This window comes from Leptinotarsa decemlineata, unplaced genomic scaffold (assembly GCF_025532065.1).
Source record: "Leptinotarsa decemlineata unplaced genomic scaffold, Ldec_3_MD MMD2_tig00000010_RagTag_RagTag, whole genome shotgun sequence".
NCBI classification, from domain to species: domain Eukaryota; kingdom Metazoa; phylum Arthropoda; class Insecta; order Coleoptera; family Chrysomelidae; genus Leptinotarsa; species Leptinotarsa decemlineata.
The window spans coordinates 9,689,484-9,716,589 of record NW_027412538.1 but is presented as its reverse complement, the minus strand read 5'-3'; the positions used below and the strand labels follow the sequence as shown (position 1 = coordinate 9,716,589).

The window sequence follows — 27,106 nt, the reverse complement described above, 5'->3', positions numbered from 1 at the left end:
TTGTTTCGATAACAGAAACCTGAAAGAATACTTGAAAACTTGCTGGGAAACCAAAAAAGAAATGATACAAAATATCATTCAATACGACGTGGTAAATACCCCCTAGGATATCTAATTAAAGACAAAACCCAACATGAATAGGTGTGAGCCACAATAAACCCTTGCGGGTAATCCCTGAAGAGATAGGATGAAATCAAAGGATGCAATCTTGCCAAGATCACCTTGGGCGACCCTGGCAAGCTGGCGCCGAAGAAATATCTCGCGATGATCAGGAAAAATCTGTGCTTCACAGTAGAATTTCTGACTGGCCACCGTCAACTAAGGAAGCACCTCCATAATATGGGGCTAGTGGACACACTTCTATGCAGGATGTGTGAAGATGAGACTGTCAGACATGTCCTATGCGAGTGTCCGGAGTTATCGTCAATAAGAAAGTGTGTGTCCACCTTCCTGGAAAGAACACGATGGACGATGACCTTGAAGGACAGTTCCTTGGAAGGATGTACAATGGGTCACATGTGGCCTACGTGCTGTGGGCTTACACTCACCCTCCCTACTCTACAGTTACAGATACAGAAAACCTTGCGGGTTGAGGTGGAGCATTGAATTGACTTTTGATCTAACCTGACCTATCAAATGAAAATTCCGATATCTTCTGGATGAGTCATTATTAAAACAATACAGTTTTCTCTTTCACCCCCCCTCCCTGGCAGGTGACATCACTGTTGTGATTTTATCGTCGATGTTGCGATGTGATTAGATTCAATAAATGTTACACTTGCACAGAGTCTGCATGCAGTCCCAGTATGGAGTAAAAAACTGGAAATATAAAAATTGTGAAGTTAACTACAAAACAAACTAGCACAAATGTATACAGTTCCTAAAAAACTACTAATGCAACATCATCAATGGCTGAAGCACCTCAGCTACATCGGTAGTGAAATATCCAGGGTTTATCCTCGATAAAAGGATCTGTGGAAAATCTTGGAACAAATCCATTGGTTATAACATATGATGATTGTCAGGCTACTGATCAAGTATGTAGCAATTGCTTGATTGTAACCGGCTCAGACAAAGATTACTAGTGTACAGAAATGGGCTTGCTTGACACCACAATGTCTCTTACCACGGGTATCAGTCTAGACCTGCCTCCTCCTCATGTCTTTCTGGAGAAAGAGAGATGGAGCAAACATAGTTAAGCATATTGCCAACTACTGGTAGATACTGGTACTCACAGCTTTCTGCTCCAATTAAATTGCTCCAAAGCCCAACTACTACCTGCTACAGTTCTAAACCGGAGTAGAGAGGACTGGATTCTCCGGTAGGAGGAAATACTGAGAGCAGGTAGCTATTGGTTCACTGATGGAATAAATAAACCATCAGGTTCTGACGCAGATGCCCGTCTAGGAACCTGTACGATTTCATTTTAGGCGTCACTGATTTATCTGTGGAGAGATTGATAGAAACTAACCTAAAACATCAATCTATGAAAATATTCTCGGAAAACCTAACGGTTTTAGAAGCATTGACTCTCACGAAGTCCAATTTGGTAGAGAAAAAGTTAACGAATTGGCTCTGGTCTGGACTTTTGGCCTAAAAAGTTATGACTATGAAGCCTAGCTCCATTGCAAGAAAGGTCGCTGTAAGTGGTTTCATTGGAACAGAACCTATCAAGTTTTGCCAAACAAACAACTGGACAAATAGCTGGACTACGGAACAGTTTCAGACTTCTGTCAAAATCTACTATGATCCTCCCATTCATATTTTGTTACTCAGGCTCGTTCTTTAATGTATTTGTGTTTAAGCCTGACACTATTGATGAAACATATGGCTAATCGTGAGGAGTGAAACGTTTCTATTTGAGAATAGTTTTTCATCTAATCAACATATCTGTCGTGAATTCTTGACTATTATATAGAAGAGACTGCATGTTGAGAGAAGATACAAAATTGATACAAGAAACTTTGCTTCAAAAAGATTTCAAGAAAAACAGGTCGGCCAAATAATGAAAACTTTCCTTCTCCAGTACCACCACCAGATCAGTTAACTTTTGTTTGAAATAAATGAAGCACATTAAATTACTTCATTTTGAAAATGTTGTTGGATTTTACTACCACGGGGTGAGTGGCGGGGGATCACTGTCTCTCTCTTATGGGTGTTTGACAGTTCCCTGATGCAGACCACAGGGCACTCACCCAGTAGAGTTATCGGTCAACCACCCAATCCCGCACCTGCGGGTAACAGGCGTTGGCCGGTTTCAAGCTAGATGTGTGGGAGAGGTGTCTCGCAAGAGCCCTCGGCGGTTACTCATCCAACGCTGGAAAGGTAACTTTCCTAACATGAGTGTCCCTTGGGGTAACATAAGGGTATGCGGTGCAGACCACACGGCGTACACGCAAAAGTTGTTGATGAACCGCCCTATCCCGCACATACACGGGTAATGGGCGCGACATCTTCGACATATGATGTGTGGTAGATGATGCTCGTGAGAGTCCTCGACGGTTACTCATCAAACGTTGGAAAGGGAACTTTCCTAACATGAGTTCTAGGGGGGAGGTGAGTGCCCGCTCGCGGCTGGAAGCTAGTGAGCCTCATCTCCAACTGGCGTTGGCCTCTTAGGGGCAGCGGCTCCGCTAGCGGGTAAAGGGATACAGGGTTGCGGTAATCCATTCACGGGTGCATTGCAGCCCCATTCTGAGGCACTGGACGGCCTATGCTGTTCCGTGATCCTCGCCTGCTTCTGTACGGATCCAAGCGTTCGAGGTGTCGGGGCTCGCGGTCCTTCCGGGCTCTAGTATCCGAGTCTAGTCTTGGAGGGCATCAAGGCAGACGCTTGAGGTGTCGGACCCCGGTTGGACGGAGCTACTAGTATCCCAGCTTAGGACCCCGGCCGGCCACTTCCGGGACCATATTCCCAATTGATTTGGCATGGTTGGCGGGGGCAGGTGTGCGACGCGAGTACTCTCTGGCGAAAGAAGAGCTTAGTTAACTTGTACGAACGTTCGGTCGAACGCTGCCGATGGTCCTGTCTCTTGGTTAGCCACACTAAGTAGATGTAAGGAAGCAATTCCGGGTTCGGTGAGCGGAAGGAAGCCCTGCGAAATCCTGTTGGTGTGGGGTGAGGGGCGGTACCCGCAAGGATTTCCCGAAAATCCACCCCTCCACACTCGATCGCATCCAACACCAGGGTGCGTCTGGGGGGCCTAACCGGCCCCCCAGGCCCCCCGGTGCGGTCGTAACTATGACTCTCTTAATGTCATCTAATTGACGCTATATATGGCGTCATCCCAAAAATTGGGTAAAAACATAGGCAGACAACTGGAAATAAACAGATACAATAATAGCGAATTATTCAGTTCAGTTTGATCGTTCACGAGATATTGAGAGTTTTTAAATTTGTTCATTTCCATACTCTACAAGTTAAATTTTAAACCTCTCCTCTGGAAATGTGATTAAATGAGTGGCATATGGTGGGTTTATTTTTCCATTCTGAAAACAATGTTTGTGTTTCTTCAGGCGAGATTTGAACGTTCTTCCAGTTTGACCTATATAAAACATCGAATATGACTCACATTATCATTCATACACTCCCGATTTTTCTGACACTGAACTTCTATCTTTGTTGTTCTTAATGTACATGCCTAAGTTGCTGTTGGTTTTGAAAGCAATATTTACAGCTTTGTGTAAATACACTATATTGATGAGTTTTTTTTAGAAGTAAAAGTTCCCCAACCTTATCTGCTATGTAGTAAACATACTGTGGAAGCTAAGACAAAAATAATAATAATAGTTGAGAAATATAAAGAATTAATTTTACCTTTTCCTAACTTTTCGTCAAACTTCACTTTGCTTTTGGATCGCTTCTTTCCTCGCATTTTCCTATCCTTCTCCGTTCCGCATTCATCGAGAATGTCCATAATTTCACTGAGGTTTTTTCGCAACGCGATGTCCCGTGCCGTTTCACCCTGTTTATTTCGAACACTTTTATCACAACCCGCTTCGAGCAATATCCTTGTCAGTTTTCGTCTGCCCATTGCCGAAGCGATGTGCAGTACGGTATCACCATTTTTATTTTGTTCCGACACGCGGCACTGAGCAGAAATGAGAATGCGCGTCACTCCGGCATGACCGTACCTACAAATGAAAAAATATTAGCCTCACGGTATAATATACTCTTTCAGAATTTATAAATCAGTTTCGGATTTATAATTTTACTAAATGGGAATGATTTCACAAGGAATGATCACCAATAACAGTTCTAAAAAATTAATGGATTCAAAAAACTTTGCTGCTCCTGAACCAAATGAGCTGCTGGAAAAAAAACCATCAAGCACCCACCGCCATCTGTCTAGAGTTTTCAACTCGTGGCTGTGGAGGGAGAGTAGTACAAGAATTCTCTCCACAGTTGACAAAGTATTCGAACGGGTGATATATAGCAGAGGAGGTCACAGAGAGAAGTCACTGGCTGTAAGAAAACCTTGCTAATCGATAGATTCGTAACGCAGGTCTCAGAACAGATGATAGAACATCGCATAGGTTACTGGAGTTTTTTTCCAACACCAAACCGTTATTTCAACACCTCGACACGTGTTTCGATCACCAAGTGATCATTTTCAAGAGAAAGATTAAACTTACTATTGAAGATGATCACTTGGTGATCAAAACACGTGTCGAGGTGATAAAATAAAGGTTTGATGTTGGGAAAAACTACCAGTAATATTCATTACTACACCAAAGGTTCCAAAATGTGTATCACAAGTATCGCATAGGTTCATCTCAGAAAAATTCGAGAGTATGAAACCGGGGTGTAAGATTAGCCGTTTTTTTTCAATATGATTGACCTTAAACTTTATGCCTATAAAAAAAGGATCTCCATCAGTCCTTGAGAGTGGTGGAAGAGTACACACATGGTATCGGTATGGAATTCGATGGCAACAGTCCATCTCAAAAGAGGACGGTGCGGAGATTAACAGAAAAGACAAATATCTCCTAGATGGAAGTATCTACCACCATATGGAAACCAGAGAGACGTAACCAACTCGATGTAGAACAATATCACTCTCAGTGAAGAACTCTCACCATAACAGTATCAGTACAGTACGAATTCCGACAGATCTGGTGATCCAACAGATCTGCTACAAATATGTCTGCCGTTCTGATGTTATTCTACTTCTTTAGAGTAGTGAAATGGTCTGGATAAGATGTGTATCAACCCGACTCCATAGTAGTTTGCATCACAAATCGTTCCTTTTACTTCCCCCGACAACAAAGAGGCCGCGAACCTTTGAGTTTGGAATTAGTGTCTTGGTTTTGGATGAGGTCATCAAAAATTCGGATCCTTTTCTCTACATGACCAGTGAACATATCAGAGTAGGAATTGCATCATTCCTCTTTAATCATCTCAGAAAATACTGCTGAAACGTCCACAACTAAGTATGGTGAACACTACAAAAGTTGCCCTTGGTTAAATGCCAACACCAAATATGGCACTGATGCATGTGAATGCATATTGATATATATTGAAAGCTGATCAGTCCTAATAAACATCATTATTATTATGAATATTATGAAAAAATGTATGACTTGTATTTTTCAATGAAACTATTTCATCGAAACACATTGTGTTTACATTTCTTCCACTGACAATATAATTCACACCAATTTCCCTTTAATTTGATGTACTGCACGCCACGAGACCATTATTAACGGAAAGATGAGAGCTTAATGTCTTTCCGGCATGTTTGCGCGCACTATCTGTGTTTTTCCCTTCGTCAGCTCCTCATGATGCCAACTTGGCTATCGAAACACCATAAATGATAAAGGATATTACGCTTCAAATGAGCCACACTGTAAATGTTCCTCATAAAAGAAGAGAATCGCACGTTGAAACGCTAGATCCTCGTTACCGCTTTTTTTCAAACGACACCTAATATTAATTTTTTTCATATGTTTATCCATATCTGGTTTTTTGGCCATCTTTTCCTGATGATGCTAACTCGGTTAACGAAGATACAGTTTAGTGTCCGTCAGGCATGTTGCATTGCACGTTAGGCCCTCCTAGTCATCTTCGACGCTGTCGTTGTCGTCTCATTACCATACAAGTTTTAGTCGTGTCGTATTCCTAACCCTTCATGCCTTATTTTGAAACCGACAATGATTCATACCCATCGCCCCATGAGCAACGATTTATTTTACAACCGATAACACCGCGGTAATACGCCCACCGTCCGTTATCTCTACAACGGATCAGCTCGATACGATCTTCATATCTCTCACAGTCATACTTCAGACCGTCCTCTCACTCTTACACACCTCTTATGGAGCATCAAGTCTTCTCCAGATCTACGTATATTTCCCTCTCTTCTACATGAGAAGGACATCACAATTTCCCCAGAATAATACGGAAATCAAGAAGGTTACGTACACAAAATGAGCCAACTCTGGCTTAGTATTACTACTCTCGCTGGCGTGTTGGATATCCTTGTTCATCTTCCACTGCTTGAATCACTATGCACGCTGTTTTTGGCGAGTGCATCGACTGGGGATGTTGGGGTTGAGCAAACCGGCCATCGCCATAGGATGCCTGCTTCCACGTAGCCCCGCTGGATATGGAAATGACAGAATCACTTGTGGTTCTGTTATTCCCTAACTGAATGGCATCGAAACGATGGCTTAATCCTAAGGTGTGTGTTTCTACGGAACCTTCGAGATACCGGGCGCCCTCTCGTCGTAGCATCGCCTTGTCACGGTAATGCGGGGCTCTGTCGTGATTGACCTTCTTTCCCCAGCTACCCGTGGGACTTTTATGGACAGAGTAAACTTAAAAATTCTTTTTGACGCTGAGTCTACAGAGAAGATGGAGCTTACGACTCCAACTGACCTCCCTGTAAATTTAGATCAGGAGCGAGTCTACAGAGGAGATGGATGTTGATCTTACGACTCCAACTGACCTCCTTGTAAATTCAGATCGGGAGCGAGAGCTTCTCAACTCTCCAATTCCTGATCCAATAACTGAACATAAAAAAATGGTTTGGTGGTACAGCCAGGAAACGACTGAGTCGTCTAAAGAGCGGCGTACCTTATGAAACCGCCTTGAACCAAATTCTTGAGCGGCGTACTCATAATCTGTCTCAGCTGGAGGAACAATCCCCCCATGGACAGGTTAGCAAACGTTTGTGCTCAAGTGATGATTCACCAAAACCAGAGGCGAAAAGCCCTGTACGGTTGAATCTAAGGCATCGTCAGCTGTAGCTGACGTGCAAAAACCTTATATAGGAAGGTTGTCGCGGGTATCAAGGTGAGAATCTTGCACCTTGACTATCCGGATACCTCATTAACGATGAAACAGCAGAGTATATACTTTGTGCCTGTCCCGCTGGGGACCGAATCAGGCTTTTAGAGTTCTGCAGAGCTGTACTCTTATCATCTGACCTGAAAGACCACTCACCATACAAACTAATCGGCTTCGTTAAGAAGGTGGAGGGTCGAATAGACCCACTCACATTGGATCTAACCTAACCTAACTACTCTCGCTACATTGAAAAAAGAAACGCCAGACTAATGAATATTTAGAGCTGACTTGGTCGCGTAGGAAATCGTTTTTAATCCCCACTATTGACGCAAATTCATACGTCTACCTTCCTGCAGGCAGCTGCCCAAGCGGCTAATAAAGTTGGGTTCAGTTTTCGACATTGATCACAACTCTATCACCGAGTTGGAACCCGTCCAGCGAAAGACCCACATGAAAGCCGCAGAGATTACTTCCCTCTGCAGAATACAAAGTTAAGCCGATGCATAGAAGGTTCTTCCACAACATTGAAGGGTTGGAACATCCATTTTGAAGTTTCACTTCAACTTTTCGAAGATTCTATAGCTTTCTACTGTGCCGCAGTTTTCTTGCACCAACTCAGGACTCTGGAGAAATGACCCCCCATAGCCCCCTAATGACCCTGAGAGATGCATTTTGACCTGGTAGATCAGAGCATCCAGAGGGACACAAGGTAATATGTCCAGTGGGGTCCAATGACTACTGACCTCAGGAAAACTGCGGCACAGTAGAAAAATTGAAGGCTAATCAAAGCAGGTGGCCTTTGCTTCCCTCAGGTCGAGTAGGCTGAAGTCGGTAACTGAGGAGTTCATCATGGCCTTCCAGGATGGATTAAAAAAGGTTTTTATTCATTCAATACTCTATAAAGAGCTTCGAAACACTCTTTTCGATTTCACAATAACTTCCATTTCGTATTTTTATACCCTCTGAAAGTTGTAGTTCCTCATTATCTGTTGAAAAATCATTTTCTATCAATGCTTCAATCTGAAAATGTACATACCCATTATTTTATATGGAAATTAACAATTACATCAAGTTGCTGAACATTTGGTGAGGATTTTTAAACATTTTGAGAATGATTCAACAATTCAAAAGCATTTTTGTAGAACTTTCTACGACCTGATGACGTTGAAATCAACGAATTGATTTAATTATGGATCATTAAAGATCGACTGCGCATCAACCACGCATTGTAAGTACAAATAAAAAGTTTGAATGAAATGCTATTAGTTTTGACTGAAAAAACAATCCATAGATTACTTCTTCAAGTTATGATCTATTAAAATTCTGAATTATCATATTTTTTTAAGATGAGCCATTCCCTGAATTTTCTATGAAATATTGGCACCACCGAAATGTTTTCTCAGAATGGTTTCGATATATACCAAATAAATAAACGAAAGTGCACTCCAAATTGTTGATTTATTCGTTTAATATTTGGCGTGAGGCCGGTCTCTTTTGAATACAAAATAGATGGTTCATTATTCTGAAAATATAAGTATTCGTCATTTCTAGTGAGAATCACAAAAATACTGCAGGTGGGAGGTTGTTAAAGAATGGTTCAAATTAAAAACATGTGTTACTACTGAAAGGCGACAACTTACTAATAGAAAATTCGAAACCTGCTAGTATTTTGTCATTTCATTTTTGAATACATTCGATTAGCGATTTTTTTAACTGATACGTCAGTTGATACGTCAAAAAAAGTACTTTACACCACGCCACTGAAGATGACTGCCGCAGTTGCAGTTGAAACGTTTGGACATTGTAACCAGAGATGAGACCATGGAAAAACTCGAAAACCAACTAAATCAAAACGTGCGTATTGTAGAAAAACAATTCATGACTTTTGCATCACAAGCACTCGTCATTGCTTTTTTGTGATTTTCTGGCCAAAAAACAACGTCATAATCATGCGACAGCCACCGTATTCACCAGATTTTCCCCCTGTGACTTTTTCCTGTTACCATACATACCAAAAAGTGCATATCACAACTGTTTCGAGGATTGGAAAAAACGCTGGTTTATTATATCTGAGGGAGACTTTGAAGGAGACAAAATGAAAATTGATAAAACAAATATTTTCTGTGAAAAATAAAAAGTCGCCATATTTTCTGAACAGACGTAGTAGATATAACATTTATTTCATTGACATCGATTTTTTCAATGACAAAACACAAGCACTATAGGAAAATCCTTAAGGCGCTCTCAGAGCGGTGCCTGTGCGAAAGTAGCGATTTACATTGGATTTGAATCGCTGGAGATCAAATACATTTAGAAAAACGTCCTCAGGAAGCTTATTCCACATAAACGCAGTTCTCCAGTGAAGTTTGAGGTGTAACGAGTTGAACCTCAAAACGATGTTCCAAGCTATTAAAATTCCACATGATGTCTGCATCTCCAATCAGACAGATGGCTCTTTTCTGGATGGAATCCATCAACTTCAGGGTATGTTTGGGGGCAGAGCTCCATACATGAGAACAATACTCCAAAGAAAGTCTGATTTAAGCTTTATGAAGCATCAAAAGTTTCTGAGGTGGGTACAGTTTTCTGGTTCGGAACAGTGTTTCAAGCTTTTGAGAAGCAACCTTTGCAATTCCAGCTACATGATTGTGCCAAGACATATTGGTGTCTATTTTAACATCCAATAAACTTATCGAAGCAGAAAGCGAAATTGTCTGACCTGGCATTACTATATCCGGTTCGGAGACATTTATCTTGGAGAAAACCGATGTCTGGGTTTTTGTGGCATTGACTTGAACCCGGTTACTTTCACCCTAATTTGAAATCACTTCTAGATCCTCATTAAGATATGCAACCTCCTGCTGCCGGTGAAGATGTGCATTCGCAGCCGATGTCCTGGAGTCCAAATGGAACGACGAGAAGTGTGCTGTAGTGAGCAAAGCAATATATTGGATTCTTGGTCTTTGTTTCCGAAAGTCATATTGATGATCGCTCAAGATGTTGAAGCTCCAAATATTCGAGGATATGGTGGTTTACGACTTCCTCCATGATTTTTGATATCACTGATAGAAAAGCGACTGGTCTTTAGTCATTCGGAAGATTTTTCTTGCAATTTTTGCCAGTTCATTTGCGCATTTTTCAAGTACTATGACGGGCATTTCAACAGGATCAGAAGCCTCATTGATATTGAGCTGTTTCAAAATTCGTCTGACTAGACGCTGTCGAAAAGTAATTTCCGGCTTTGTGGATTCTAGAGTGGGAACAGTGGGTGGCGCCTCTTCCAGTAAAACGACAATGGAGTGGGACGCAAATTGTTCAGCTAGTAGATTTGCTTTTTCTGTGGCTGTTGTTGCAATTGAACCATACGCTTGTATTAGCGGTGGAATTGTGGATTTTGTTCTGATTAACAGCTTCAGCTACCGACCAGAAGGATCTAGACCCGTTGGGATTGGCAAGCAGTTTATCCCTGATTCTCTGATTGTGAAGTTCTTTGCTTTCATTCATCCTAATTTTGCAACTGTTGCGAGCATTAACAAACGTGTTTCAGTTTTCGGCACTGGGACTTTTGCGCCACTACCGGTAGGCGACATTTTTGGAGGCGTCAGCTTGCTCGCAATTTGTGTAGAAGCAAGGTTTGCCGTTAGAAGGTCGTTTCATTGAAAAAGGAATATATGCATCCATGGATAATAGAATAACTTCCGTGTCTTCAGAAGAACACACATTTAGCCAGGGGAAATTTTGGAAATGGTTTTGAAGATCCTCCGATTCAGCTGAAATGAGTTTGTGGTCAGAAGATCCCAATGGAGACCTTACGGTGACTGTATAGATTTCTGGATTGGTTGTTAGGTATAGATCCAGAAGACTAGCATATTCTCCATCACGGTCAGGAATCTTAGTTGGCTCATTTATAATCTGAGTAAGTCCGCTGCTTATTGCAAAAGCCTCAACTTCCCGAGCTTGTTCGAAATTGATATTTGAAAATTTGAGCCATCGGATATTGTGGGCTTTGAAGTCACCGAATATGGAAATTTCGGCACTGGAATGTTTGATTCGCAGAAAGTCAATGGTGTTTGCAAGTCAAGAGAATAGTTCCCTAAATTGTGTATCGCTAAGTGGTCAATAAACGCATCATATGAAGTTGGTGATTTCTATCTCTTGTTTTCAACTTAATTTTCCACTTTGACAAGAGAGTGGAAATACAGTGTGGTCCATTGAGTGTACAGAAAATATTGTAACGAATTGAAGAATGAACTGTCTTAAACAAATTTATTTTCAACAGTATTTCACTATCACAACTAATTTATACACAACACTTAGCAACTAACACTTAATTTATCTTCACTTTATTTATCTTTGTTAAACGATCGATTCGCTTTCTGAATACACACTCCCTCTCTGAGCGAGGACCCGACCTTTTATATCGATAACGATCGTTCTAGATACCTCTAGTGGTTTCCGTACTCATCTACACTTTTCGCGGCGGTTCGCGGTGAGTCATGTGTTTGCTGGCTGAGATATCGGTCAGGGCCGGCTTCAGATTCGTTACAATATACTGATGTCTCCATTCGTTCCACCATATATTTTTGAATATCGTCAAAAGTAGTTGTTCGATAACCATATTCATATATTCAATACTTTTATGATGACTTGAAAATCAAACAGCAAACAGAGCAAGTGAAAAAATATTGAATTCGTTAAAGTAATTATACATTTCCAAAACTAAACAAAATCGATAATGTCTACCGCAGTTGTAGACGAAAACCCAATTATAAACACCTGCAGACCACGAAATACAAACTTGAGAAATAGTTTCTACACAAATATCTTCGGTCGTGGAAGTTGACAGTTTTTCAGATATTCATATTCTTACAGAATAAGATGTAAAATATATTTCTCTTACCTAGCTGCTGTGTGCAAAGCAGTGTCTCCGTAGTTGTTTCGTATATCAGGGTCGCATCCCGCCAGCAGGAGCTCCCTGCAGGACTGATTATGGCCGTTTTGGCAGCTGAGGTGGAGAGGGGTGAATCCTCCGAAATTACATTTGTTGAGGTCAGCTCCAGCCGATGCCAAAAGGCGGACGGATCTACTGTACCCCTTCCATGAAGATTCATGAAGGGCAGTATTCCCATGCTGAAAATTTAGATAAAAAATTAGTGGCACTGAAGAATTTTGCGAAAGAAAACGAATTAAATTCTTCTGGTCAGTTACAAAGTGTTACATTGTTTTGATTTTTGGTTGATTTATATCATACAAACAGAGAGAAAAGGGACAAATTAAGGTAGTATGTACCTATATAATAATAATCTTTATTTGAAATAGGAATATCCTAATGTACATACATTTCTAATATTTTTGTTACAAATTTGTGCAGAGTTAAAAGGAAACTATGTTGATGAATAAAATAAATCTAAAAAAATGTTTTGTATCTTTGTTAGGTCGGAAACTTCTCTTATCGAAATTTTCATCACGAGAAGTAAATGTTAGTTTGGTCTCCTGAGGTCTCTCTATTATCCTCAAATGCTAATAATTCACAACACAACAAAAAAATATTTTTTGAATGTTTCCTACACTAAATTAGTCAATTTCTACTAATTTTGGGGTGATAAAAACGAAAATAACAATGAAAAATTTTTATTAGCTCTGGTTTTTGAGATACACAGTACTTAATCTTAAAGAGTAGTTATACTATACGTGAAAAGTGAAAGTACATAAAACAATATTGTTATGTTTCTTTTAGAATATTTTAAGTACGAAATTAATAAAAAAAAAACATTATTCTTAGTGTTTTGACAAATAAAAGAAGTTTGTACCACCAAATTTCAATTAAGTCCATCCGATTCATTGTAAGATCGCTGTCGTTTAGCTTGTCTTTTATAAAACACTTCTGGAGCATCCCTACACACAGACCAGCAGTAGTCTGCAAGCATTGCTTCATTCCAACGGCCCTGATATCTCTGTTCCATTAAGGCAATGTCTTGATGGAATCTTTCTCCATGTTCGTCACTCACAGCTCCACAGTTTTGTGGGAAGAAATTAAGATGAGAGTGAAGAAAATGAATTTTTAAGGACATGTTGCATCCAAGTTGGTGGTAAGCTTGAAGAAGCTCTTTAACCAATGCTGTGAAGTTATCATCTCTTTTGTTACCTAAAAACCCATGTACAACCCCCTTAAAGGCTTCCCAGGCTCTTTTTTCATTTCCTGTTAAAATCATGTCAAAAGCAGGATCATTTACGATTTTACGGATTTGAGGCCCAATAAAGATGCCTTCCTTGACTTTAGCATCACTCAACCTGGGAAACTTTGCTCTCAAGTACTTAAAAGCTTGTCCTTCCTGGTCCATGGCCTTCACAAAATTTTTCATTAGTCCCAACTTAATATGTAATGGGGGAAGGAGAACATCCTTAGGATCTACAAGAGGCTCGTAAACTACATTTTTCTCATTAGGGTTTAGGTCTCGTGTAGGCCAGCTCATTTTTTTATAGTGAGATTTTCTATCCCGACTGTCCCACAGACACAAAAAACAACAGTACTTGGTGAACCCTAATTGCATTCCTAGGAGTATAGCAATGACTTTCAGATCACCACAGATGTGCCACTTGTGTTGTTCATATTTGATTGATTGGAGAAGTGTTTTCATATTTATATACGTTTCCTTCATGTGAACTGCATGACCTATAGGAATAGAGGGTAGCTGATTTCCATTATGCAGAAGTACAGCTTTTAAGCTTAGTTTTGAAGAGTCTATAAACAGTCTCCATTCAGATGGAGTGTGATCCAAATTCAAGCAGTCCATCAAACCATTAACATCAGAACAAACTACGAGGTTTTCTTTTTTCTCAACAAAAGGAAGCAAATCTTTTTGACGCTGTCTGTACTGAGATATTTTCACATCATGTTTTAGAAGATTCCCCACTGTTGTAGTCTTGACCCTAACAGCTCAGCCTTTTACTTAGACAGGAGAAGATCTCTTATAATATAATGATACTATATCTTGAAAACAAGAGCTAATATATAATTTTTATGGTCACTTTCGGTTTTAACACGTGGAAATATATTAAAATCATCTAATTTCAACCCCGAAACAAAAACTTTGTTGTATACACAATATATATTGTGTATATTCTATTCTAGAACCAGTTCAAAACTGAACAAATCCCATTTTCAATACTTCAACAAATATAGAAAACTACATTACCGATCAAGGCCACACAATTTCGCATTGAACTACTTTACTATTACCGGGCATTGACAGTGATGAGTGAAAACGAATTTAAAGATCCCATACAAAATACAACAAACCCAACTTTGAAAATAACCAGATCGTATATTTTCTAAGAAATATTGAGCATGAAAATAAATTACTCGTACCAATTATTCACATCCAACAAACACAAACAACTAGTATATTTTGTAAACTCTTTCAAAAATAAAACGTGGTGTGCGAGCGCACATGAAAAAACTGTGTTTTTTATTTATTGACTACGAGAGTTTATTTTCTGGAATTATTTTTTGATTGAAAAGAAGCCGACACATCGATTGGGAAAACGAAACGTGCTGCATATATTCTTGGAAAAAAGTCGGATTCTGAAATTCAACAGAAAGTCGAGAGAATTGACTTACATCAGAGGCTGGAGTGTTTCTGAAAGTTTTCAGGTATATCTTAGGAATAACTGAATTCAACAAGGGACTCAATTCAATTAAAATCACTGCAATTTATTTATTACCTTCTTTTTTATAAAAAATATGTTAGGTTCGTCAATCTACAAATAGATGAAAATAGTTCATCCATACAAATAAGCAATGAAGACACTACTCATTAATATAAGATTACAATACATATACACACTTTACTCATAAATATGAAATTACAAAATATACACACTATATAAATTTTTATACATATGACATGATCCAGGTTCAGATGAAAACACGTTACCCCTTGCCTATCATGTAGACCTACGACTTTGTAGGTATGTGTGGCAGCAACAACTAACCGAGCTAATGCCGCGCAGAAAGCTGATGTGAAACTATCAGGTAACTGTGCAACGTGTATGACCTCACACCCCCATACGACTGAGAGGAATGATATTAGAACTGGCTAACCCAATAACCATTGAAGGTTATTTGAATATACATCCAGTGTGGTCCAATGACTAATGGACCCAATCTCCTTCAAAGGTTTGGTCCAGCAGCAGTTCAGGAATGCCACGCCTGAGGTACACATGTCACCCCGGTTAACAAAAGCTTAGCTTTTGCTATCGGATCAAGGAACCTTGTCGCGTCCCTCAGTTGCGGTAAATGGACCTTCTCCATTTTCTGTATAGAACTTGGGTTTCAAATCATCTCAATGTATGACCATCAGTTCCCCCACACTACCATATGACTGAGAGAAATGATATTTGAACTGGCTTACTCAATAACCATTGAAGGTTATCCGGATATACAGTGTATGCACCCAATCTCCTTCGAAGGTTTGGTCCAGCAGCAGTTCAGGAATGACACGCCTGAGACGCACATGTCACCCCGGTTAACAAAAGCTTAGCTTTTGCTATCGGATCAAAGAACCTTGCCGCGTCCCTCATTTACGGTAATTGAACTGTATCCATTTTGTGTATAGAACTTAGGTTCTAAATCATCTCAATGTATGTCCATCAGTTCCCTCACACCCCCGTACGACTGAGAGGAATGGTATTTGAACTGGCTAACCCAATAACCATTAAAGGTTATTTGGATATACATCCAGTGTGGTCCAATGACTAATGGACCCAATCTCCTTCTAAGGTTTGGTCCAACAGCAGTTCAGGAATGCCACGCCTGAGGTGCACATGTCACACCGGTTAACAAAAGCTTAGCTTTTGCTATGGGATCAAGGAACCTTGCCGCGTCCCTCATTTGCGGTAATTGGACTTTATCCATTTTGTGTATAGAACTTAGGTTCTAAATCATCTCAATGTATGTCCATCAGTTCCCTCATACCCCCGTACGACTGAGAGGAATGGTATTTGAACTGGCTTACCCAATAACCATTAAAGGTTATTTGGATATACTTCCAGTGTGGTCCAAAGACTAATGGACCCAATCTCCTTCTAAGATTTGGTCCAGCAGCAGTTCAGGAAAGACACGCCTAAGGCGCACATGTCACCCCGGTTAACAAAAGCTTAGCTTTTGTTATCGGATCAAGGAACCATGCCGCGTCCCTCGGTTTCGGTAATTGGACTTTCTTCATTTTGTGTATAGAAATTGGGTTCTAAATCATCTCAATGTATGTCCATCAGTTCCCTCACACCCCCGTACGACTAAGAGGAATGGTATTTGAACTGGCTAACCCAATAACCATTAAAGGTTATTTGGATATACTTCCAGTGTGGTCCAAAGACTAACGGACCCAATCTCCTTCTAAGATTTGGTCCAGCAGCAGTTCAGGAAAGACACGCCTAAGGCGCACATGTCACCCCGGTTAACAAAAGCTTAGCTTTTGTTATCGGATCAAGGAACCATGCCGCGTCCCTCAGTTTCGGTAATTGGACTTTCTCCATTTTGTGTAAAGAAATTGGGTTCTAAATCATCTCAATGTATGTCCATCAGTTCCCTCATACCCTCATACGACTGAGAGGAATGATATTTGAACTGGATAACCCAATAACCATTGAAGGTTATCCGGATATACATCCAGTGGGGTCCAATAACTAATGGACCCCACTGGATGTAAACAACCAATCTACTTCGAAGGTTTGGTCCAGCAGTAGTTCAGGAATGACACGCCTGAGGCGCACATATCACCCCGGTTAACAAAAGCTTAGCTTTTGCTATCGGACCAAGGAACCTTGTCGCGTCCCGAAGTTGCGGTAAATAGACCTTCTCCATTTTGTGTATAAAACTTGGGTTCTAAATCATATCAATGTATGATCATCAGTTCCCCCACATTCCCATACGACTGAGAGGAATGATATTTGAACTGGCTAACCCAATAATCATTGAAGGTTATCCGGATTTACATCCAGTGGGGTCCAATGACGAATGGACCGGGTATGGTCTCTTCAGAACGGTGTGAACGTGTATCATAACCAAACAAACATTATTCCAGCTAGTCATGAACTCTTTCTGCAGATAATTCAGTGGGATGTCCGCTGAGCTACTTGCAGACAAAGCCAGGAAACAACTCCACATACACCAACTCTGGGATGGGAGTCGGAGTAATGATTAATATTTCGGAGAGGTGCATATGTATTTATTTACCAACAGTTATATTCAAACTCTAGTTGTATTTTTGGTGAATTATTTATTTTTCCATCGTAGTGTGCGCTGGTCAGGCCCTATCCCCCGAATCCCCGATACATTCGGGAGGGCGAGCCAGCATTATCAACCAATGACCACTCCCCACACCGTGGGGAGTGGTCATTGGTTGATAATGGTTGAAATTGGTTGATCACTCTTGACAGAGTGATCTGGATACAGTCTGCGGAGTTCGAAGGGAAAAATCTCGATATTTAAGCCGTTTTTCCTCCTCTTTTCTGACGATATTCGTCTCGCCAGGAGCTGAAAACTCCACGACAAATATCGTTTTGCTCTGGTGGTCCAGAAGGACTAAAGCAGGCTTATCAGCTTGTATGAGCCTGAGGGTGGGGATCGAATAGTTCCAATAGATTCGGCACTTTTCGTTCCCCACAACGGATTCAATATCCCCCGGAGCGTAGGTCAACACCGGTGTCTCGTCAATACCGTAAGAAGGCCGTAGATGGTAATATAGCACTCTTAGGGCCGCGTTATGTCGATGGATATAGGCCGAGACTGCATATGCTGGACATGCTGATAGCAAGTGCATTAGGGTCTCGGGCGCCTCGCGGCAGGCCCTGCACCTTGTGTCAGGAACCTCTATACCCATCACGCGACTGCGGTAGACTAAGGTGTTGAAGACACCATCTTGGCAAGCCATGATGAGCCCCTCAGTTTCCGACTTCAGCCCACTCGACCTGGGAAAAGCGAACGTCAGGCGCTTTGATAAGCCAAGGTCTCCAATTTTATCGAAGAAGGCCCCATGCATTGGCTTATCCTTGTGTTTCCGCAGAAGTAAGGTGATCTCTGCGGCTTTTATCTGAGCTTTTATTGAATCATTATTATTGGGAGAATTTGGAAGTTTAGTCCACTTGTTTTTTTTCTTCATTATTATTATAATATATTACAAATATGTGTTCGCGGAATGTTTATATTAGCATGTGAATACTCGAGACTACCTTCAAGAACGACCGTTGTATCTCTCAATAAAGTTAGAATCTCAGGAACATTAATTATATGTTCAACCGTTAGGTAGGCGAAGAATGATGACTGGTAATATAAAACACTGAATGGAAACTAGATTGCGGTATAAATTAACTATAAAATGATGAAGCGACTCATCGAAAATAATGTATAATTATATTTAATAACAATTTCTATACTTTTTTAAATATTTTTATAGCATCATCAATATTTTCCTGAAATAAACTCTTTAGTTTTACCCACCATATTGAAAACAAAAAAAAAAACAAAAACGTTCCCACAATGCAATTTATTACACCGCCAGTATTATAGATGAAATGAAAACTTTATGCGCTTCGCAAAATCAAAAATAACACCAAACTTCAGTTAGTCCAGGTATGAATATCTAGATTTTACTTGGTCACTTAAGTCTTCATTTCAAGTGACATTGAAATGACTTTTGAATAACCTCAAAACCATTTTCCAGAGATATCACTAATATTGAAAAATGTGTCAGTCAAAAGCTTCCTGATGTTGATTGGGTATTTAATTTGTTTACATTTCGGGTATTATCTAAAGGTTTTTTCTGTAGTGTTGCCAAGTTATGCAGATTCATTCAACATATATTCAGTAGTTCAGAATAAACAATACAAGGAATGACATAACTTCCAAGATTTTAAAATAATCATTTTCAGGAACCTCTCTGCTTTTTAAGTAAGTAGTTGAATAGCAGAGTTACGTCATTTGAATATATTTTTTCAACTGGTTTTTTTTTTTTAGAGAATTAATTATTCATTAAATGAATCATATGAAATCATGAAATCTAGAACTGAAACAACGAACATTTGCTACTTCACAAATTTCTAGAAATATGAATGGGACATTTTACACACGCAAGAAACCATCTCTAAGTCCATTTTTATTTCTAGGGGGGCTCGTTCTGATATGGAGCTACCCCCCTATTTTTTCAATGGCACGGGGGGTCGAGTGATACGTCATTTGAATGGTCTTTTGTCCCTCTATTACTTCTGATATGGATATTGATATCATACCCGAAACTTCACCTCCTGCGGCCAGCAACAACCCCTCCCCCAACTTTTTTTAATGGCATGGGGGATCGAGTGATACATCATTTGAAAGGCCTTTTGTCCCTCTACTATTTCTGTAATTTTTTTCTAAATTGGTTCATTCGTTATTGATAAATTAAATGTTGAACGTTTTATTCAAGAAATAACAGAAAATTCGCTGTCGTTCATTTTGATGAGGATCGTCATCTAAGTGGAGAACAACTGGTGAACCGTGTCCAAAGCGCCCGAAAGCAGAACAAAGATAGATAGATAGATAGACATTTATTGATCAAACACCAATTTGCATTGGATTGATAAGTCAAAAACAGAACAATGTTGAAATAATAAAACAATAAAACACTTTAAAAAACATTTTCAAACCAAGCAACACTGAAAGTAGCTAGTACACAGTACACTGTTCATTGACAGTCCAAGGAAAATTTACTTCATTTGCTGATGATACCACAATTTTATGGCATGCTCCTAACAACCATACGTAGTATGAAGTTATTGAGAATGACATCACGAAAGTGAAAGACTGGTTGAACTGAAATCTCTTGAGCTTGAATTTATCAAAAACAGACGTAGTGTCCTATCGTTGCCAGATTCCAGCCGTACATCTAAATAATATTCAAATTGACAACGTACCCACTTCTAAATTCCTTGGCTTGTTCATTGACAATAATTTAAAATTCAACAAACATGTAGATACTTTGAAGTCCAAGCTCTCCTCTGGAAGTTGTGCAATATGAGTAACTGCGTTTGAGTTCGGATCTGCAGTAGCTAGAATGGTTTATCATTATCTTTTTGATTCCCATCTTCGTTATGGAATTTGCTTTTGGGTGTGTGTTATACTACATTCTTTCAATCAGTATTACTAATACAAAAACTTGCAATACGATGCATATGCAAAGCAAGTCTAGGGACTCTTGTCGGCCTCTAACAGAATCCTAACTGTGGTCTCCTTATTCAAATATGAGGGTCTTGTTCAACAACTTGAACGAGTCAATGCATCAAACCAGGCAAAGATTGAGCTTTAAATGACCGCTGCCTTCTTCTACTCTAGTTAAAGATTCCATTATTAACAACGGTCTAAAAATGTTCAGTCACCTTCCTCAAGCTATAAGAACCATAAATGACCTAAGAGTTCTTAAGAAAGAGTTGAAAGACTTACTTTCTGTGAGACCTTATTATAGCTTAGCAGAATTATACGATGATAATTTTAATTGAGAAGACTAACTGTAATATCTACGGTATTTTATTGACTTCATTCAATTTAGTTTAAATCGATTTATTTGATTTTATTGACCATGTTTTTATATCCTGAACGTTTGTATTAGGTTATTGTTATTTACATGTCTGTTTTGTGATACTTCTGTGATTTTATTTATATGTTATTTATATTTCGCACAAGGCTTTGCCAATATGAATTTATTCTTCAGACAATAAAGTATATTTGAATTGAAAAATGAATTCTGAAATACTATAAAATGCCGTAGATGACAGGTAACATTTCAATTTTGTTTTGAATCTGAACAGGTTTGGCTGATTTTTCAAGTCATCATGTAGCATGTTAAAAAAGTTTGCCGCAGAATATTTTGGGACTTTGTATAAGTCGAGTAGTTGACAATTTCCAATCTGAATTGGTTTCTTTGACGGGTTGCGTAGTGGTGGACATCCGCATTTTGAATAAAATGGTTTTTATGAATGTAGGCAAATATTAATGGTTTATACCAGGGGTCTCCAAACTTTGAAGCCTTCGGGCCATAATGATTTTTTCAGTTTGTTCCAAGGGTCAATTTCTGCCCTTAACTATATTTCTAGACTAGGATAGTCGCAAAATGCGTGACCTAAGCAAACTTACGTTTTTTGCATTTCAATTATAATTGTGTATTGTGACACTTAACGACATCTAGTGGCGAGTAGTGGTACTATGTACTATCTTTTTCAGCTACCCGCTAGGTGGCATTAGGTGTAATTATATATTTGGAATTACCGCGTTGGTTCGAGAAAGTTCTGGTTCTAGCTAGTGTATTCCGTTCACATCGAGATGGCAGTAATAATTGCATATAAAAAGGCTAGCGGCGCAACTGCGAGTTAGTCTGCGTAGGAGAGGCGAAGGAAGCGAAACTGTCTATAACCCGTCAATAAAAGTATTTTGATTTGACTTATTGTTTTTATGTGTGATTTGTTAGTATGGAAAAGAAGCGAAAAATCGACAGTGAATGTAGAACGTTCCAAGAAAAATGGAACTTTCAGCTTTCGTGTGGCTCTTGAAATCGGAAAACGTGGCAAACCATTCACCGATGGAGAAATGATAAAAGAATGCTTGATTGCAGTAGACGAAGAAATATGCCCCGAAAAGGTAAATTCATTTAAAAATGTCAGTTTGTTAACAATTAACCGATGAGCATCTTAAATCTCTTTTGATAATTGGTACAAGTAAAATTGATCCACAACTACAAAGTATTGTCGGTGGAAAATCACAATTACATAAATCTCATTGGTGTTTTTGTTTTACTGTGATTCATTTCAATTATTTGTTAGTTATTAATATGCTCAAACTTAGATACTTAAGTTAAATTTTCTTTGTCATCATTTCTGTCCTTAAGTTTTACCTTGCAAGTAAATAAAACCGAGTAATTATCATTCTGTGTTTTCTTCTTCAACTTATCACAGCAATAGTAACAACAATTAAGTAATCATTGGCTGTCGCGGGCCAGAATGATGACAGTAAATCATTGGCTGTCGCGGGCCGGATTGATGACACTGGCGGGCCGGATTTGGCCCGCGGGCCGTAGTTTGTAGACCCCTGGTTTATACAAATAGATACTCGGGAATGTCAATATTCTCTTTTCTTTGAAAACATCTCTGAAGAGGTTATTGCTGAAACTGAGGCAGAAGGTAAATCGTTCTACAAAAGTGGTATTGGCATTTCAGAGCAGCGCTCTACTACGTTGATGAATAAACCCAATTTCGAAAAAAAACCCGTTTTTTTTTCTTAGACCCAGGACTTATCAGCCCATATGTTCATTTCTATAATAGCAAAGAGTTTCAATAGGTAGAATTTACTTCGAAACAACTAATCGAAACCAATGACCAAAAACATGTATTCGTGGTCCATTACCAGTCAGAAGTATTTGTCATCGCCTTTTATTTATATTTACTAGTTGCAATAATACTTTGGTTTTAATAACTTATCATTTTTCTAGTTCTAGCTTGTACCCCCTATGCAGAACCCTAGGTGCGCTCTTGATGGAAAACATCATTTTTGAAAGTTATTAACTCTTTTAATGGAGCCGGAGGTTTATTTTCCAGAACCTTGGAACGTTGTATAAGCAGGCGATATTTCCTTTAATTCCCTCTATATTATGACATTTTCGAAAGCACATAAAATACATAAATTTCAAGATTTCTATAAATATTAGTTCATAATTTATAAAGGAAAAGTCACCTTTGTCCAGTTTTCATTGTAAATCGTAAAAACAAATTGGAGGCAAAACATGTAGTACATCTTATAAGAATTTTATTGCACCATTTTCGTTGAGAATTGATAGTTTTGGCATGAAGATCTGAAAGTTCCAGCAAAATTATTTGAAAACAGTACAATAATTTCAATAACGAAGAAATTATTACGATGACACAATGAAAATTGGAAAACTTTATGTTTTTGTTGGCTCGTGGTGGATTTGACGGGCAATCTTTTGTTGTGTCTCACAAATGGACGGATCATTAAAAATAATCCCGTTACTCGAATTGTTTTGACACTCTTCCAAAATGAGACATGAAAAACGAGGTGCACCTAGAAGATGACACATGTTTGAAATTCAATGAAATCTTTAAATAACTCCTGGAATTTCCGCCGATAGTCAGCATTCGATTTGCATTCATATGTGCACAAGATGTTTCAAAGTTACTATTTAAAGCGATTTTGAGTAAGTTGATCATCTGACATCATTTAAGAAAACACAGGTCTTCAGTTTAAAAAAGTAGAGTTTCAGTTGGTAGAATACAACCTTCATTGGACTTGGCTAGATGCTTTTTTTTAAATTTTAGCCCCCAATCCCCCGTCTTCCACTTGACTCCCCTCAGGATGGAAAAATCCCCTTTCTTAATTTTTTATTTTCCTCGAGTCTTTTACGTTTAACGGTTGAAATAATTTTAATTTTGGAGCATTAAAATTAGTGTTTCGAAGTCGATATTTGTCCAATAACTAATAAAGTTTTATGAGAGCTCATGAAACGAGTTGATTTATGTTTATTATATAGTTGGTTCGGCCGCTAAGATTTATGGAGAGGATGGAGAGAAAAATATGAGAACACTTTAAGAAATCTGCTGATAAATCACAACACGCCTTGTTTTGCAATATCTCAATCTGCTATATTTGTCTGTCTGTGGCGAAACATCAATAAACTATTGCATAAAAATCAACGCAGCCTAAAAAATAAAAATTTGCAAACACAAGTGAAATTACCAACGAGGAAAACCCAAAAGTCGGTAGAGAATTAAGTTGACAGTTTCTCGCCTTTTAATTTCCTTCCTTAGACATATAGCTGAGCACTGTACTATATATCGATTGTCCTATTGCTGAATAGACGACAGTTGGCACAATTGAAACAATTTGTTTTGTCATTTGACATCAATTTATATTAGAATCCACATGTTGTGTCGCCGGTGAAATGCATTTTTGGTTGTGCGTTTTGTTTCTGTTCTAATTCATTGGCCTTTATTTTGTTATATTGCTATTTTTCCGCAGAAGCCAAGCTTTCGGTTTTTAAGTATGTAGGTACCTTTTAATCTGTTTTAAAAAAATCTGTTTTAAAATCTGTTTTTCCGTTAATCAGCTGCCGCCCCCATACGAACGACAACTCTCAGAAGTTGAGAAACTTGTGCGAGCTAAGGACTAACGAGGTCTTACCTTTTAACGTGTGATTCCTAACACGGAATAAATATAAATTTTTCCACATTTAATCAAGATCGTTTTCCTTATTGAGGGAGTAACAAATTTTGACATCTGATAGCACAAAAGATTGTCTTAGCATGATCATTGTAAGTGACTGAACCACATAATGGTTTCTGCTGAAGTTTAGTAGTTTGGCACTTTCTTACTTGCCTTTCTGACAAACAATTTACATCGATCCAATTTCATCCTTTTTTTTACTTTTTCTCGCGGCGAATTGCGGCTAGAGTAAAATTCCTGAGCTCTTTATAACACTCCCAATCAGATAAGTAGATAGTTCTTTTGTATTTAGCCAACGCATCATCACGTTCTTTCATCATAACTCTTATAGAATATGTGAGCCATGGTAATTTAGGTTTGCTTACTCGTACTGTTCTGATTGGGGCATGGTTATCAAATAAAGCGAGCAGAACGTTATTGAAAATCAATTTTTTTTATAGAGATCATTAATATGGAAAATATCGTTGAGTGGTGTGTTATTCAAGTCCTCAAAGAATCTGTTGAGGTGGAAATTCTTAAAATCCCTAAAGGTAATAAGTTTGGGGTCACGCTGAAGTTTTTCAATTTTCATTCAACAAAATACAAGGTTGTGGTCTGATATATTAATAGCATCAAGTACTCCGAAGGTGCTTATGAGACTGGGATTAGATAGGAAAATGGGGTCTAACAATGAGAGCGATGTATCACATACCCTCATTGATTATTTGCTTAAAGTCATAGGCATCAAAACATTTGCTGAGGATATTTTCGGGTTTAAGTAGCAATAATGTCGATAATTCTGTCAAATATAGATCCCGAGCTTGAGAGTTACAAACAAACTGACATACATACATACAGGTGAGGTTAATATAAAGCGTGTAATAATATACTCGTAAGTACGCCCCACCGTAAACAGAAATAAAACAGCATCTGTCAGTCACATTGTCAGGCAATTATTATAATATTATAGACTGACAATAACAGGAAAGAATTCAAATTAATTTTACCAGTCATCATTTTCGTTTGGCTACTCTTGAATCAATCTCTAAAAGTACTGATAATAATTTCAGTCTATTCTGGAGGTTCGTAGAGAAATACCGATTTTAAAACGATATTAAACTGATATTCCTGAAATCATCTATTATAAGCATTAGACTCCCCACGTGAAATACCACTTTCACTCATAAAACATCAGGTTGTTATACCATTAGTCGACCTACTGAATCCCATTTGAACATAATAATGAATATATTTACCCGAAACATTACGAAATTGACGAAATTAAGATTTTTTTATTTTAAAAGTTTACATCTAGTGAGCCAAGAATGGCTGTTACAAACGCGTTTAAATTAACTGTAAACATTTGCATGGGTACAAACATTTTAGGATGAAAATATGATACTAAAAATACGGGTAAAGTTATTCTGTTCAAATTCGTTTCTATTATATATCAGATTGAAATGTATTTTCTTTTCATCTTTTATCAAAATACATTTATATCCCTTCGCAGATGAAACGAATAATGTTTAATGTTCTTTTTCGAATATGTAACGAACAATATGAAATGCAATGTTTGTTCATACAATTCCTCATTTTTTAAAAATGACATAACACGATAACCGTTAAAAAAATTTTTCGAAATAAAGTTAATACAAGAAGCTAGGTGACATTTTCCTTTGAAAACAAATGAAGATGAGAAGAAGGGGGAGGTAATATACATACACACATCGTAAACGTCTAGGGATATTTTTAAAAATGGCAATAATTTTTTTTAGATCGCTTCAGGGAAAAAAAAGTTGACGGGGATTATTAAACGCATGTAACTTACAACAAAATGTATTAAATGGTCAAAAATACTGAGTGCGCATATAAGCAAAACTAAAAAAAGATATGACTCTTCTTAGGCACCCCGAAAAAAAATCATAATACAAAAAAAATTGGAATCAGTAGTAAGTATGGCCTCCACGCTGGTTTATTACGGCCTTACATCTATCGTGCATCGACAAAATGAGATTGTCAATGTCTTGTTGAGGTACATTTGCCCATTCAGCGATTAAAAGCTCTCTCAATTGAAACGTTGTGTGAATGTTCCCCATATGCGGAGTAATTCTTCGTTGAAGCATGTCCCACACATGCTCGATGGGATTCAGGGCCGGTGATTGTGCTGGCCATGGCAATACATCAACTCCTTCGTTGGTGAGCCAGTCAGTCACTAGACGCGCGACATGTGGACGAGCATTATCGTGCATTAGGTGGAAGTTTTCACCAACAGCACCAGCAAACGGACGGACGATAGGTGGAAGAATGGTGTCGAGGTACTGTCGAGTTGTGAGGGAGCGATTTGGAAAAACGAGATCGGTTCTGCCGCCGATCATGATTCCGCCTCATAGCATTACTGTACCACCTCTGTATGTGTGGACTTCCTGGACGTGTCTCAAACGTTCATTATTTCCAGGTCGTTTCCACAGTCTCACTCGACGAGAATCTGGATGAAATCCAAATCTGGATTCGTCTCTAAACAAAACTGTGGCCCAATCATTTGCATCCCAGTTTTGATGTTCTTGACACCACTC

At 38.8% G+C, this 27,106-nt stretch overlaps 1 protein-coding gene across 1 annotated transcript in view; it reads right to left on the bottom strand.

Moving 5' to 3' along the window:
* dgo (ankyrin repeat domain containing protein 6 diego) overlaps window positions 1–27,106 on the bottom strand; it is an 80,912-nt gene that overhangs the window by 12,407 nt on the left and 41,399 nt on the right. Inside the window, exons 3-4 of the mRNA XM_074171411.1 lie at window positions 12,192–12,421; window positions 3,818–4,134 (exon numbers count right to left, since the gene is read on the bottom strand). Of these exons, the coding sequence (XP_074027512.1) occupies window positions 3,818–4,134; window positions 12,192–12,421 (547 nt within the window). The remainder of the gene's footprint in view (window positions 1–3,817; window positions 4,135–12,191; window positions 12,422–27,106) is intronic.